The sequence below is a fragment of the Papilio polytes genome, unplaced genomic scaffold (genome assembly GCF_000836215.1).
Source record: "Papilio polytes unplaced genomic scaffold, Ppol_1.0 DF822067.1, whole genome shotgun sequence".
Taxonomy (NCBI): domain Eukaryota; kingdom Metazoa; phylum Arthropoda; class Insecta; order Lepidoptera; family Papilionidae; genus Papilio; species Papilio polytes.
The window spans coordinates 3728623-3744741 of NW_013527137.1; the positions used below are offsets into that span (position 1 = coordinate 3728623).

The 16119-nt window shown below is 30.5% G+C and overlaps 6 protein-coding genes across 6 annotated transcripts; 2 read left to right on the forward strand and 4 right to left on the reverse strand.

The window, feature by feature from the left end:
- Window positions 1-61: 61 nt before the first annotated feature.
- On the reverse strand, window positions 62-748 carry LOC106107295 (ragulator complex protein LAMTOR2 homolog). The gene is made up of 2 exons (XM_013288092.1): window positions 572-748; window positions 62-503 (listed from the first exon to the last, which is right to left on the reverse strand). The coding sequence occupies exons 1-2, from the start codon at window positions 637-639 to the stop codon at window positions 194-196; spliced, it is 378 nt and encodes a 125-aa protein (XP_013143546.1). The 5' UTR covers window positions 640-748; the 3' UTR covers window positions 62-193.
- A 138-nt stretch (window positions 749-886) lies between these two features.
- On the forward strand, window positions 887-3358 carry LOC106107294 (WD repeat domain phosphoinositide-interacting protein 3-like). The gene is made up of 6 exons (XM_013288091.1): window positions 887-1073; window positions 1164-1445; window positions 1525-1676; window positions 1883-2086; window positions 2264-2501; window positions 2722-3358. The coding sequence occupies exons 1-6, from the start codon at window positions 1007-1009 to the stop codon at window positions 2823-2825; spliced, it is 1047 nt and encodes a 348-aa protein (XP_013143545.1). The 5' UTR covers window positions 887-1006; the 3' UTR covers window positions 2826-3358.
- Window positions 3359-3828: 470 nt separating this feature from the next.
- LOC106107293 (translation factor GUF1 homolog, mitochondrial) lies at window positions 3829-9333 on the reverse strand. Its single transcript, XM_013288090.1, has 11 exons — window positions 9111-9333; window positions 8852-9032; window positions 8651-8773; window positions 7990-8503; window positions 7281-7491; window positions 6737-6868; window positions 6544-6659; window positions 6008-6240; window positions 5235-5363; window positions 5078-5161; window positions 3829-4844 (listed from the first exon to the last, which is right to left on the reverse strand). The coding sequence occupies exons 1-11, from the start codon at window positions 9173-9175 to the stop codon at window positions 4719-4721; spliced, it is 1914 nt and encodes a 637-aa protein (XP_013143544.1). The 5' UTR covers window positions 9176-9333; the 3' UTR covers window positions 3829-4718.
- A 465-nt stretch (window positions 9334-9798) lies between these two features.
- On the forward strand, window positions 9799-11781 carry LOC106107357 (ER lumen protein-retaining receptor). Its single transcript, XM_013288193.1, has 5 exons — window positions 9799-9988; window positions 10073-10332; window positions 10436-10582; window positions 10675-10780; window positions 11614-11781. Exons 1-5 carry the CDS (start codon window positions 9898-9900, stop codon window positions 11646-11648), a joined length of 639 nt encoding a protein of 212 aa, XP_013143647.1. The 5' UTR covers window positions 9799-9897; the 3' UTR covers window positions 11649-11781.
- Window positions 11782-11924: 143 nt separating this feature from the next.
- LOC106107356 (DNA polymerase subunit gamma-2, mitochondrial) lies at window positions 11925-14628 on the reverse strand. Its single transcript, XM_013288192.1, has 6 exons — window positions 14217-14628; window positions 13841-13972; window positions 13611-13764; window positions 13143-13255; window positions 12747-12851; window positions 11925-12669 (listed from the first exon to the last, which is right to left on the reverse strand). The coding sequence occupies exons 1-6, from the start codon at window positions 14607-14609 to the stop codon at window positions 12613-12615; spliced, it is 954 nt and encodes a 317-aa protein (XP_013143646.1). The 5' UTR covers window positions 14610-14628; the 3' UTR covers window positions 11925-12612.
- On the reverse strand, window positions 14574-15213 carry LOC106107358 (glutamyl-tRNA(Gln) amidotransferase subunit C, mitochondrial). Its single transcript, XM_013288194.1, has 2 exons — window positions 14854-15213; window positions 14574-14761 (listed from the first exon to the last, which is right to left on the reverse strand). The coding sequence occupies exons 1-2, from the start codon at window positions 15141-15143 to the stop codon at window positions 14599-14601; spliced, it is 453 nt and encodes a 150-aa protein (XP_013143648.1). The 5' UTR covers window positions 15144-15213; the 3' UTR covers window positions 14574-14598.
- Window positions 15214-16119: the final 906 nt, after the last annotated feature.

The window sequence follows — 16119 nt, forward strand, 5'->3', positions numbered from 1 at the left end:
CTCGGGATTTAAAAAAAAAACATTCTTCATAAAACATTTATTTTAATACACATTGTTATAATAAACTTAATGGATAACATGTTTTGTTTAATTGAATATATAAAACTTATGGCAATACAAGGAATAAAATCAAATAATCATTTACAAAATTTCCTTACATTAATAACATTTTAATTTACATATGTTTTATAAGTTAAGAACTAGCTACCTGCTTAAGAGGTCCTTCCAAATATTGTGCAATGGCATTTATTTTTTCTTTTAATATACCAAATCCAACAGTCTCTTTTGCATATAAACATAACAATAAATTTGCTACTTGTGTTATTGCAATTTTACCATTTTGGCAGTCGACTAAAATGAGATGCAATTTATCTTCTTTAAAAACGTTCCTGCCTTGCTTCTCGTATGCTGACCAAACATTGCTAGCAATAGCAGCTGTAACTCTGGCATCTTTATCATTGTAACCTGAATAAGCCAGTAGAGCTCCTTGATGATTTAGCAACCTACAAATACAGGATAATTAAAGTAATGCAAATATTTTAGAAACTTACAATTATAATTGATGTTTTACAGTGTATTTTCTACTCCTCCAGTGTTTGCTTGACTAAGCACTTGAGTCAAAGCTTTAGGTTTAAGCATTATAAATATTAAGGTACAGTATGTACTTCAATTGAATGGAAATGTTTATTTTCGATTTATTTTTCAACTCTTCTTTTGACAACAGTTGACAATGACAGTAACAAAAAAAAACAAATAACTGACAATAACAAACTGACAGATAACAAAATTAAGGTGGTCAATAATGTAAGAGCAACCACAAACACGTTCTTGGTTTTTTATCTGTGGGCGTTGATTGTTTTGTTTGTCAATACAAAATGTCAACTGAGTTGTCAACATTATTTTTGAGAGTTTTGTGTCAAACAGCCGCAAAGTAGGGTCATGGATGATTACGGTTACTAAAAGTCCATTGTTGTTTGATTAAATATTTTTGAGATATCGTTTTAAAATGAATTTATCGGACGATAACATGTTTTCCAATGGGTTACTATACGTGGGATTTAATCAGGATCAAGGTATCGTTTGTTACAAGTTAAAGAGGCCAAGCGATATCATGTTGCAAGTTAATGTTATTTCGCCAATTGTTCGTTTTGTAATTTCTTCAGGTTGCTTCGCTTGTGGAACGGAGAATGGCTTTAGAGTGTTTAACAGTGACCCACTTAAGGAGAAAGAACGCCAGAATTTTGCCGAAGGTGGTTTATCCTACGTAGAAATGTTATATCGATGTAACTACATGGCTCTTGTCGGCGGAGGTAAAACTCCATTATATCCCCCGAACAGAGTTATAATATGGGACGATTTAAAGAAAGATTCCGCAATATCGCTGGATTTCAACAGTCCCGTTAAGGCAGTAAAATTGAGAAGAGATAGGATAGTTGTGGTTTTAGGTAAAAAAATTACTTGAGACAAAATACTTCAACTACTAAAACATCTTTTCTTGTGTTACGTTTGATTTTATTATTACAGAGAATTTGATAAAGGTGTATACTTTTACTGCACAACCACTGCTACTTCATGTATTTGAAACATGTCAAAATTCCCGTGGACTGTGTGTTGTATGTCCAAACAGCAACAATGCTTTACTTGCTTACCCCAGTAGAAAAACTGGACATGTTCAGGTAAACACTAAAAAACTTAATAATTAGACCAATAAGTTTATTTTAGGTTACCATGCTTGGAAATCTTATTTTTTTTATTATGTTAGTTTAAACCGCTTTAAATATTTACTTGTAGAAACCTACACATGTCCAACACAAAGTTACATTTGTTCAGAACAATTGTATTAACTCAAATGCCTTAAATTTTTGATATGTTTTATTAACAGCTTGTAGAGTTAAGTAACCAAGCAGGATCAAGTGATACTCCAGAGGGTCACCTTATAAGTGCCCATGAAGCTCCACTTAGTTGCTTAGCGTTGAATGTGGGTGGAACCAGATTGGCCACGGCATCCTCTAAGGGCACTCTCATTAGAGTATTTGATACAAGCAGTGGCCAGAAGTTAGCAGAGCTAAGGCGAGGTGCACATCAGGTAAAGTATACTGCATGAAATATAAATATGGAAATAACTGTTTGTAATAAATTTTTGTTTTCCACCTATAAGTTTGTGTTGCTTTTTGTTATGTAAATCAACTTCTAAGTTTGCGTTTACATGGTACTTTTATTTGGAGTATTATTATCAAACTTATTTAATACTAATGTTTTACAGGCAACCATATATTGTATCAATTTCAATAATTCAAGTACAAATCTATGTGTAACATCTGACCATGGCACTGTGCATATATTCAGTTTGGAAGAGGACAAATTAAATAAACAATCAACTTTGGCGACTGTTAATTTCTTGCCAAAATACTTCTCCAGCAATTGGAGCTTCTGCAAATTTACAATACCAAATGGTCCACCTTGTATTTGTGCTTTTGGAGTTGACAAGAGTTCCATTATTGGTAAGTAATATTTTACTTCTTACAATATAAATGCGAAAGATGGATGGATGTTTGTTTGATGGTATTTCTAAAATGGCTAAATGGATATTTATTAAATGTGGCACAGTTGTAGGACATAGTCTGGAAGAACAGATAAACTACCAAGTTATTTTAATTCTGGATGGAGGAAGTCGCAGGTAAAGCTTGTATTATTTATAATTAATGATTTTTTTTGTTTTAGTGATTTGTGCTGATGGATCATATTACAAATACAAATTTAATGAAAAGGGTGAATGTAACAGAGATGTTTACGCCCAGTTTCTGGAAACTTCCGAGGACAGATAAATGTGATAATGCTTTATATAGCAGGTAATGAAAACTGTGGTTATATATCACTGGAGAATTTTGTAACTAATTTCTATTTTGATACAATGAATGGTGAAGTTTCACATCACTTTGCTTTTTAGTTCACAAACATTCAAATAAACTTTTTTTTATTTGTATCATAATTTAACATGCGGTCCTTACACTAGGGTCTAGAAACATGAGAACCTAAATATCAGAGCTTCAATCACAAATATAGTTTTAGGTGACTATATTTCTTTTTACCATTTTTTTTTGTTTATTTCTATACTCATTTCGTATTAATGTTTATATCATATACAAGTTTAAAGTTCAGAATTATTATTCATTTGTATTCTTTTTATGTACCAAAGATTAATCAATGTGAATAAAAAATGACATAAAAAAGCAAATTGCTTGAATTATAGAAATTGAATATATGAAATTGTGTTTGAAAACAAGTATAGTGAAAATCAGCTTTAATGTAAATTGGCTCTAAAAATTTAATTTTTTTAAAGTATTACCCAAGAAAAATTGAGGAAAGCTTTACTAGAAAATGTTAAGCAGTATCTGCATACTTGTACACTAAAATCATATATTAGTGCTAAAAAATATTATTTTATAATGAGATCACATTTTGTTACATTTTATATGAATACTGATGTAAATTTAATTCACTTTGTATGTAATTGTTGATTGGTTTATATGATCAGAGATATTTTATAATGTTAAAAGATTTCTTATTGTGCTAATAGATATGTAGATTCAGAGTAATCATTTAAAAGTTCATGTACACATTTCTTAAGGAATCAAAGTAACTAATGAGTTTATATTGTAGTGACTTATATAAAATCGTAGGTTTTCAGCTGTAATGTTATTGGTCAATATTAAAAAAATGTAGACGTTTTGTAGAAGACATTCACTGCTCCTTACATTTAAAAATATCATTATGATTTTGTAGAAAAAAATATATAATGATTGTTATTCTGAAAGAGAATGTAATAAAAATATTGTAAGAAATGATATCTCATCTAAAGATGTAGATTAAGAAATTCGATTTATTCAAAAATACAATTTTACAAAAGTATGTTATATGTATTTAATATGCTTGCCTTCTGAGAAATTAGTATTTATTTATTTAAAAAAATATAGTAAATTGTCTGTAAAATTCTAAATTATCAATATTAGCATCGAAAAGAAAATTCTACTAGCAATTTCAACAATGCTTTTAAAACTGACAAATACATGCACATTCTTTGTAAAATATTACTTTTATGTTTAAAAAAAAGGTTTGCAATTCCTGATTAGTGTTCCATGAATCAATCAGATGTTTATTAAAACAAAGCTACGCCCTTGAGTTTCCACTGGCGAAACATCCTTACGAAAAAATATTATTTACTTGGACTAAGATGCATGACAATATTGTCTGTGGTTCAGCATTAGGAGTAAAAAGTAATCTATAATTGTTTTTTTGTAAAGATATGTGTAAAACGAAATAAACTTTAATATTCCTGTAATAAAAATTTCCAATTTTGTTATATATACGAAACTTTGTATAGTTGAGATGAAAAAATATGGTGACCATAATCTTGCAACAAGCTTTTTCCATTTATACTTCACGATACATATCTTATTGTTTAATGTAAGCTGTCTTTAAGTAATAGATTTCTATATTGCTTCAAATATTTTATATTATAACCATGCATTCAACTGTCATATAATCTATGATTAAATAAACTTTATTGTTTTTATTTCATACAGAAATTGTATTATTCTTTATTATTCTTACCTTACTAAAATCATTTAAGCATGCCTTAGGATCTTCAAAAAGGGGAAAAACTCAATTAACGATAATACGATACTTTTATCTTCATGTAAAAATACTACAAAAACATTTTATCTCTTTAATACATCAATAAAAGTATTTCGAGGCACTTTAATATTAGCTAAGCTTCGCATTTTCTTTTTCCCCTCAGCCTGTTGTTTGAGGAGCTTCTTCCTACGAGTCACGTCGCCGCCGTACTGTTGCAATAAAAAGATAAAAATACAGTCAACTGTATAAATATGAATAGACTTACAAAACTTTAAAGGCTTTCTTTTATAAAGTTTTAAATAAAGAGCTCTTAGACTATGCCGTTCAATAATTGTACAACAACGTATTAGAGATTTTACACTTGAATTTCACTTCCTATTAAGTACATTAATGTATATTAGTAGATTTAAAATTCTAATTTTATACTGAAAACTGTTTTTACCAGTTTAGCAGTGACATCTTTTCGGTATGCTTTGATAGTTTCTCGTGCATAAACCTTCCCTGACGCTACTGCTTGGATTGCGATCTGTAAAGGTAAAATAAGTTATCCACAGTAATAAAAGTATTATTATATAGTTTTTACGATGTAACTTTGTTACCTGCACCATCTGTCGCGGTATCATTTCCTTTAGTTTTTCCGTCAGTCTTCTAGCGCTGTACTGAAGGCGGGATGTATGTACTATAGTGGATAATTCCTCTACTAATGCCCCATTGAGAAGTATATCCAACTGTCAAAATGTTCACACATTAATAAGCCGTGCTCTTTTCAAATACATTTATCACACTTACAACATTCACATCATCTTCCCTGCCTTATCCTACTCCCGTAGGATCGAACCGTCTTTTCGTCCTCCACATAACTCTATCATCCGTCATCTCAGTCATCATTCTCTTCTTGGTCATGTCTCCTTTGACGCAATCCATCCATCTTTTTTTTGGTCTACCTCTACCGGTGTATCCCTCCACATTCATCATGATTCATCCCTTCTCATAACATGCCCATACCACGCTACCTTTTACGGCAACTCTCAAACTTGCTCTAATATACTCATTTCGTATATTATCCAATCTTGTTACCTCACACATCCATCTTAACATTCGCATGTAACATTTTATTCTAACTTTAATTGTAATATGAACTACAACCCATTGCTCGCGACATCGCCCGCGAAATTAAAAAAAACATACTATTGTCTACATCCATGCCAAATTTCATTGAGATCCGTTCAATAGTTAAAACTATTAACTCTAACATCCATTTAAACACATTTATGACAAGCGTGTTAATCGATATTTAGTAATCACGTCGGATACAATTTTCACACTTTCAGTACTTTGACGGAAGCAAAAACTACAATATTAAAATACTTACCCTTACTAAAGCGCTGGCATGGAATCCATGATCCTGATAGTCAAAGCTGGCGAAACCTGACGTTATACTCTTTAACGTATCATGGAAGTCTATCACAACTTCTGATAAAGGTAATATAAACTGCATCAGCGTCATTTGGTCATCGAGCGCTGTAGCGGGCAGCGGCACGCCGCGCCGGTCCACGCACAGTGACGTCACCGCGCCGATGTACTCCACTGGAGTTATTATTGTACCTACAAGTAATTCATAAATATAGCGATATCGCTAATCGAATGTTACCTTGTCTAGGGATTAAAAATGCATCATTTTGCGAAAATGATAGCAATTGTAATTATACCCCACACCATACTTCGATGTTGATTAAGCCGTATTAAATGTTGAAGGGTATAATGTAAGGGTATAATATAATGTAAATGTGTGTGTCCGGATTTTCAAAGATGGTAGGATGACTTTATTCCAGGATTTTTGTAGTAAAAAGTTACTTTGTGACTTTTTATTCGAATGAAAAAAAATCCTTATTATAGAAAAAAACATACCTATTACTAAAGGTTCATAATATTCTTCAATCTGCTGCGGTTCCGGCAATTGTAATGGATTTGTGATAATTATTTCATCACTTTTGTACTGCTTGATGATTTTTGCACCTTTTAGCCTATAAATATAAATAAACTGTGTTACCTTATTGTAGTTATTGAAATTTTACATATATAAATAAAAAAATAGTCATACTTAATTTTATAAGGTACAGAAGGAGCGGTGAGTATTGCTTCCGCTTTGTGTTCCTGCAAGAGCCTCTGCGTAAACACATCTAGATGCAGTAGTCCTAGGAAACCTACACGCCAACCTTGACCTAATGCTGGACTAAAAAAACACAATCATACTAATATTATAAATGCGAAATTTTAGCTGGATGCATGTTTCCGAGTTTTTAGCCTAAAGGGGTAAACGGATAGATGAAATTAGGTAGTAGAGGATAGTCTGGAAGAACACATAGGCCACTCCCTTTAATTGTTTTTAATTCCACGCCGATGGACTTGCATGCAAAACCTAGTTAAATTATAAATTTCAGTAATTTAAGTCATCTTCAAAGTATACACTTGATATTATAATGTTACTAACTTTTGCCTACTAGTCTTTACCAACGGAATTTAAAATAAAATAGTAAGTAGCCTGTGTGTTAATCTAGACTACGCTCTACACTTCAGCAGTTAAGGCTACAAACTCTAATAAATGTTGAACAAGATTTACACTCCAAAGAATAAACAATGTGTACCTAGAATCAACATTAACACTGACAGCAGAGTCATTTAGAGCCAATTTCTTGATAGCATCACTAAGAAATACATGTTGCGATTGGTCAGCAGGAAATATTCCTGCATACACCATATGTTTTATTGCTTGTAATGGACTGCTTTGTTTATTATCCTGTACTTCAACTGATAGGAGATGATCTCCAACACTACCTCCGCCTTTAGGACCGAGTCCTGAAAGAAAATTATTAACTATAGCTTTATAGCTTTCACTCCATCCACATTGAATTAATATAAGCAAAAGTAAGTAGTCTAAGTGCTTTACCAGACAGCCCTCTACAAATTTCTTTAAGATCCATTGAGATGTTTAAGCTACAAACACTAACAAACATCTTTCTGTCCCAATGTTCACATTCATAATTTTATACATATATTAAAGTTTTTAAATTAAAGTTATTTGGAATTTAGAACATTCCCATGTTTATTCACTGTACAGTCACCTCCATAAGTATGCTTTTATCATAAAACTATACACAATAAAATAGGTTTAAAAATATTCATAGACCTATCTGTCAATTTTTCTTTCAATCTCCCATTTATTCATTGTTGGAATCATATAGCCATGCATACATTCTCAAAACTGAAAGCTTATAAATATTCTGTCTCTTCGTAAATGTGTACATATTTTTCAGCTGACTGTACTGTTACATCTGTTTGATTTTTATTACTTACCTACCATTACAACTTGTCCAGCAATAGCTTTATTAATTGGCTCTTCACTAGGTCGCAACATTGCCAGATATTTCACAGCATGCTGTTTAGTACTTGACTGCCATTTCACTGGCTGTCCCAATTCCAAACTACCAGCATGAATATATGCTAGACATAAAACACCTCTATATTTATCATGCCATGTGTCTATAATATGAGCTTTGAAATGGCCATTTGCATCTACATCTGGAGGAGGAATTCGGGTAATAACAGCTTCTAATAACTCTTTAACTCCCCAACCTTTTTTTGCAGATACACTTAAAACTGTATTAGGGTCGATATTAAAAAGTGAATTCAACTGTGATTTGACTTTGTCAGGGTCAGCTCTTGGTAAATCCACTTTGTTCAAGGTTGGTATTATAGTTAAATTGTTCCTATTTGCCAATGAATGTACAGCTACAGTTTGTGCTTGGATTCCTTCATTGGCGTCAACTAACAGAACTACTCCTTGGCATGCTGTTACACTTCTAACAACCTGAAAAATAAGTAAAATCTATAATTGAAATACTAATAAACTTAAAAAAAAAATTGAAGTATGTTTTAAGTATTATAATTGAGTTGCAAAGCCATATGAATCATAGACAAACTCTTTTTTTTTAGATTATGGTTTAATTTAATTTACCTCATTAGAAAAATCTACATGTCCTGGAGTATCAATAAGATTTAAAAGATAAGATTCATTGTTGTATGTATAGTTAAGGGATGCGGTAACAGCCTTGACTGTGATACCTCTTTCCTTTTCAACCTGGAATCAAACGAAAAATATAAATATAAACTTTTAAGGGTAAAACATGAAAATTGAAGTAATATTCCTTATACAGACCTGTAGCTGATCCAAAACTTGTGCATTTTCATTGCTAGGCTTAATAACACCTGTTATTTCTAATAACCTATCCGCTAATGTACTTTTCCCATGATCTACATGAGCCACAATACTGAAGTTTCTGATTTTTTTGCGATCTAACTTGTTGTCACCACTGTCACTACTGCTCATTCGCTGTATACTGAAAAGGATGAATTTTAAAATTTGTCCATTACATATTAAGTGATAAATTTAATAACTTTTAAATTATGATTATAACCTAAATCTGGGTCCCTTATTACAAATTATTCTAAGACCATTTAGAAGTCTTAATATATTAACCATCGCAACAACCAGTTATTTTTTCATTGCAAGTAATTAACATAAAATCTTTAAGGATTACATTCATCAAATTCTCTTTAAAGTTAAGGAGCAAAGTTTCTTTTTCTTGCAAACATTTCATAAGAATTAAACTGTCAACTGCCATAACATGAATCAGCTGACAAATAAACTTTTATTAGATGGTAACACTGAAAGGGTGGCAGAACGGTAGGTTAGGTCTATATCAGCTCAACAAAATCCATGGATGCTTGTTATTGGTCTAAAAATAACCGAGTGATTTTAAACTCACGACCGCGGGGGTGACGCCGAATTTTGAATTGTCAGTTACTCTTTAAACGCGCCGCGGAACATTTCTCAGAGACACTTAGTCCTCTAATACTTTATTTTTAAATCATAAGCAAAAGAATAAAAAAAAATTACGTTTTATAATGGAAGATATTTTATTTATTATTCTGTTAAAATCTTTAAGATAAGGTTGTATTTGAAATAAAAAAAATCTTCACGTATTTTTGAATAGCATGTGCATATAAACTTCGAAATGGTCAAATGTTAACTTACAAAAATCGATGAAGACGAAACCGTCATAGATAACAGAGCAATTTTATAAAATGGAAACATTTAATTTCGGTGTCATTCAGCCACGTCATTTTTGGTTGAATGAGAAGATTGTTATAGGCGTTCAGTATACGCGGCATTTAACATAAGTTTTCCTTTAAATAGTCATCATGAATATTTTCCGCTTACTCGCCGATTTATCCCACCTCCTAGCTATTATAATATTGTTAATAAAAATATGGAAAACAAGATCTTGTGCAGGTGATATATCTACCAACCGGCATGCTACTACGTTTGTTTTATGAGGCGACTAATTGTGATTATGTTTCCGTGTGTATATTTCAGGAATATCTGGAAAATCGCAAATCCTATTTGCTATAGTTTACACGTCGCGGTATTTGGATTTGTTAACGACATTTGTGTCTGCCTATAACACTATAATGAAAATAGTTTTCGTCGTGGCTTCCTATGCTACGGTTTATTTGATGTATGTGAAATTTAAAGCTACCTATGACCATAATCACGATACATTCAGGATTGAATTCTTGCTTATACCTTCTGCTATTCTTGCATTGCTGATCAACCGCGAGTTTACAGTACTTGAGGTATGTCTAACTATATTACTTTGATACTGGTATGCATAATGTACTTACATATAATCGACGTAAAGATACGGTTCGTTTACATGATCGTAAATTTGATTTACAGGTTCTGTGGACATTTTCTATTTACTTGGAGTCGGTTGCGATATTGCCGCAATTATTTTTGGTATCAAAGACTGGAGAAGCTGAAAGTATTACATCTCATTATCTATTTGCTCTCGGCTCATACAGAGGCCTTTATCTCTTGAACTGGGTAAGTTATTTTACCAAACAACAAATATGTTATTGATACAATTAGTAAATTAATAAACAAATTAAAATTAAATTTCTAATTAACATTTTCAGATATATCGCTACTTTGTTGAGGACCACTATGAATTGATTGCTATTGTAGCTGGTGTCATACAGACAGTTCTTTACTGTGATTTCTTCTACTTGTACATTACAAAAGGTAATATACACATATAAGACCACTTATTAAATCATTACATATTTTTTTTTTAATTTGCAGCCTTTTGATAAAAAGTAGACAGATAACATAACATAATAAAAATGTAATTGTTAAAATTTAAGGCTCATATATTCATTTACATTTTTTATCTAATCAATAAGTAATTTTCTATTCTCTGTTATGTCTGTGAAAACAATAATATTAGGCATACTATATTAAAAGGGATATAATGTTTTCCATGTGAATACAATAGATTTTAGATTTAGAAATGGTTAACTACTATCTACAATAATATTATTTGTATTATATTATGGACTTCACTAATCAATGATATCTTAGATTACCTTATACTATATGATAACAATTGATTTTCTCAATTCTTATACCTATGGCATTTGTTCTTGACCCTGTGACTTTCCAGTTGCTTACAGACTAATACCTGGTTCACTCTTGGCCAGTACAGCTGCACTCGTTAGGCATAGTTTATTAGACTCACTGGTGCCGATTGGTGTTCAAGCCACGCCAGTTCAGTTATTGAGTGCCACCAACCAACTGTATTGGCTAAATCGCTTGAAACTCTAAGATGCCAATTTAGTTCATGCTCATCGGTTGATGCCTTTGTGACCTGAATTTTTGAGCCAGTACAATTCACATAGAAGTGTTATAAGGCTTTTTTGATATAAGAGGAAGAGTTTGCAATTTATTGGACTAGTTGCCTAATGTGTGTTATTTGAGAACACTTATAACATTTTGTATACCTTATGACAAATGTGAATACTCCGCTCCACATTAGGCCAGAGTTTACCTAACTATATGCTTATTTTTTTTTTCAGTATTAAAAGGAAAGAAGCTACAGTTGCCAGCTTAGACACAAGCCAGCGGAACCAACATTTAATTTATTATGTTGGTTAAGTTGAGAATACAACCTAAGATCTTAGCTGTACAATTATTGTGTGGGTAATTTGTGAATGCATTATTAAAAACAGTTGTTTGTGGTTAAATTTGACAATTCATTAAATACCCATTTGTTTTAATGATACTTAAGAAATTATACTAAAATATATGAGTTTTAGTCGGCATGCATTAATTTGGTTATTTACATGAATTCTATTAGCTATAAATATCTGATAGATATATATTGTTATTTCATAAAAGAATCATGTATTAAACATGCAATATATTCTTTGTTTTGTAGGTAAACAAACCAAAATTAGCATAGTGTCCAATAATACATTTGGCATGATCACGAGATTTTTGTGGACATGCCATATTATTCTTATGGCATTTCAGTTTTATATGGACAGATATGAAACTGAAAATGCTTAAAAAGTAAGCAATTTTATAAAATCAATTCAATGCTGCCTGTTTTAGTCATTATTTGAGACAATTAGCAACAAATAAGTCGTACAAACCAGCTATATACATATTTATTTTGGACAATGTTGTTTCGCGTTATTTAAATAAAAAATCTGACTAAATGATTTCAGTGACTAATGAAGCAATGAAATTCGTAATTTTTTGTAAATTGTTAGTATTTGGTATATAGATCAATTTTTTTTTTCATAATTAAGATTTTAATGTAACTTCTAACAATAAGTATTCTTAAATAAATTAAATCTGGAAGCGATGTTATGCATTATTCAGACATATCCCAGCTACATTCCTATTGATAATGATTAAAAGTTAACATACTGAACTTTAAAGTCAACGGAGCAGTATAGATAAGGATAAAGTAATTAAAAAAAATGTTTCTTGTTCAACAAGTTTATTTTATCAGACAGTAATACGATTTTTTTATTATACATATGTTATGTTAATGCAACTTTACGAGTTCATTTACCACACAGCAATGTGGCATAATTTTCAAAATCTGCCAAATGTATTTGTTCCTGAAAAAAAGCAATATTTTAATCTATAGTTCAGTTCACATTTGATACAAATCTTATTACATTTGAATATTTATTACCTTAAGCATGGTACTGCTATTCAACAAATGGAATATACCATTCGAAAGTGTGTTTTCACTAATTATAGCTGTGTATGTTACACCAATACGGAAATTTTCTCGAAGCTGCAAAATAAAAAAAATAATTATTCTTCCTATGCCATATATTAAAGCCTAGTTTATAAATAAAAATTTTATCAAATCATAATCAATAAGTGTTACTCTGTTTCTTTTCATTTCTAATCCTTTTACTAAAAATAAATCAAAGACAAAATTACAAATAAAGGAAATCTTTTCTTCTAATTGGAGTGGCAGTTTTAGAAACCAATAATGCATCTGGAAGTCATTCCCTGAAGTAAGCGACTATATTTATAAGAGCAATTTGCTTGATTACCTTTTGTAAGAAAATTAATTTACCTGTAATTCCAATGGCAGTTCAACATTAGGACAAATTGTTGATATATTTCTTGACTCCAATTTGTACATCATAAGTGAAGCAAGTTCTTTGAGAGTGTCAAAATGTTTAACATCTGCAATTCATATTGAAGTCACATCATTATTCAAACACATGTTAAATTAATTAGGTTTATGGATATGACCTATTTTAGTTATTTGCTAGATTACTAAGATTAATCATTGTCATCCATTTTTATTTTATTGCATAAGTAGTTCGCAACTTTATCTGGGGAATTAAATTAATTTATCATAGACAAAAAAAATATACAGGCGATATTATTTGGGGATAGTGTGGATCCCCAATAGTGGATTTTTTAAATTTGTGCAGTGGTTTGGGACACTATTCAATGCTAAGAATCAAATTTTTCCAGTTCATATTAATATAGAAGACAGTCAAAGGCAACAATTATTAAAAAAAATATTGCTTACCATCATATTGCAATGCCAATGCAATTTTGTAAGGAGCCATTTTATTATGAAGTCTTAAATATTCCTCTTTGGTACTGTTGTTTAATCCATCTAGTAAAAGTGTGAGCAATGCATCTTCAAGTGCCATTTTACAGCTTAAAGAAGATTCTGGACCCTAAAAATAAATGAAAAAGTATACATTTATAATAAATTTATTTAACATAAAATGCAACAAATTTTATAATACTAACATTATTTGTATTAATGGATATGGCTTCAACAATTTTAGAACCACAATTGAAATTTGCCAACACTTCAACATTGGCTGAATTGTCTTTATGTTTTATATCACTCAAAGAAAACAGACTCGGTGTTGTAGTTACCTAAAGAAAATGCATACAAATATAATTTCAAACCAAGAACACAATTTAATTTATCAGTGTAAAATAAATATTTTATTCATTGATTTAAAAAAATTGCAAATATGTTTTTAATCTCATTCTGCTTGGCATATAAATGTGGATCAAGATATAAAAAAATTTTAAGACAATCGTAAATGAAAATCTCTGCTGATTTATAAATGTTTGTTAATGGATCTTTACTATGGACAAATAGAAATGTACTAACAGAGCTCCACCAATATTTTCTATACCTCTGCCATTGCATAAAATATTGCATTACATCTTGTGTTGGAATAATCATGTTAAAACATAACTCAGATGTGGTTTTTGTACCCATTTCTTCAACATTATACTCAATTACTTTGTCGAGTTGTGGCACAATTTGATGAATATAACCATAGGGCTGATTTTTATTCAGCATTTTAGTTTTAGGTTCAGATAAATACACTGGAAAATGTTGACTAGTTTTTGCATGTATAAACTGTAACCATCTTATTCTTATATTATGTAACAGTATTTTACTAGCTTCTTTATAAGAATATTTAATAATTTTATCATTTGATTTAGTTATGTTGAAGAAATTATTTAAATGAATAACTTTTAGGACATCAGTTCTCATTTTTCTTTATAGATTGATACTGATTAACTTCGTGTAAAGGTATATTTCCTGGAGGTGCTACAAAATAATCATCTTCTGTTATACTGGCATTCTTAAGTATATCCTTTTGACAATTTCCTTGTGTTATCACATCTGAACGAAGACTTAAATTCCTAAAACAAAACATTTTATAGTAAAAATATCTGCACAAAAAGTAATACATTTTATTTTAAGCTTACAAACGAATATAGTTTAGAATACTTACTCATTTTCGAGCACTGAATACAGTGGTTCAATGTTGTCAGTGTTTATATGAAGAATTTTATCGGCAAATGCTATGGAGTCTTCTAATACTTCTACACCTTCTACTGTATCACATTTAACTAATGAAAGTCTTTCCAGAAGTGCTATGGTGTTTGTATCAACTTTAAATTGACTGTTATTTTGTCTTTCCAATGTTGTAACTGGCACTACAGGCACTTTCGAACAAAATGTCCTATTAGATAAAAGCCTAATAATATATGCATTCCTACTAATGAACTTGAAACAGTTCATACTTTATTAAATTGGAAATATTATTTTTTTAAAACTTGTTACACAAACATATGATGAGGTTATAACCAAAGACAAAGGTTTACAAATTTACAAATACAAATTATGACATTTATTGCAATTTATCGTAAATTTTAAAATATTGGCATAACATTTTGATCATCAAAAGTTTTGTAAAGAACAATTTAAATACTGTTCAGTAAATAAACGAATTTAATAACGCTAATATTATAGTTCCAATATTTTATTCTAAATTAAAACACGTCTTGTAGTTTCTGAACGTTTCCGTTTTTTGTCACATATCATTGTCAATGTCAGTGTCACCATAACAGAATATCAGTGGTTTTCCATATTTAGCTATTTAAAATCATTTTATATAATAAAAGAGTAAGTACATTATTAAATTTAAGTTACTGAAGTGTATGTAAATTCTAAAAAGTTTTGAAAATGTTCTCGCAATATAAGTTGGATCTACAACGAAAATCTTGAACTTTTACGTTTACAGTAAAATGATGGATCCACTGTAGTTTTGTATTATTTAATTACATATTATGGGTGTTTCTATTAGTTTTAAAAATGTCATATTTTCAGAAAAATGAAGAAATACGCTAAAAATTTATTATACGACAAATTGCATCGAGGTGCAGTTCTAGTTTGTGTTGGGCTCACATTGTATGGATCTGTAATCCTTGGAGATCATGTGTACAAATACTTTAGGTATGTGAGGCCGCGGATACAAGCTTCTAAAGCAGCAGCAGAGCAAGAACTATTGTCTGAAGGTTCATCGGAGAAGATAGTATGAATTGTACAAAAAAATTATAACTTTAAGCATAGAGTAATTAATCAGATTTTTGTTTATAAATGTAGTAAAAAATAAATTATATTTAACACAACTGAACTGTATTTTGTATTTAACATGAATGCATAAGACATGAAATGAGTATATTAGAGGAAGTTTGAGAGTAGTCCCAGTGGTTGA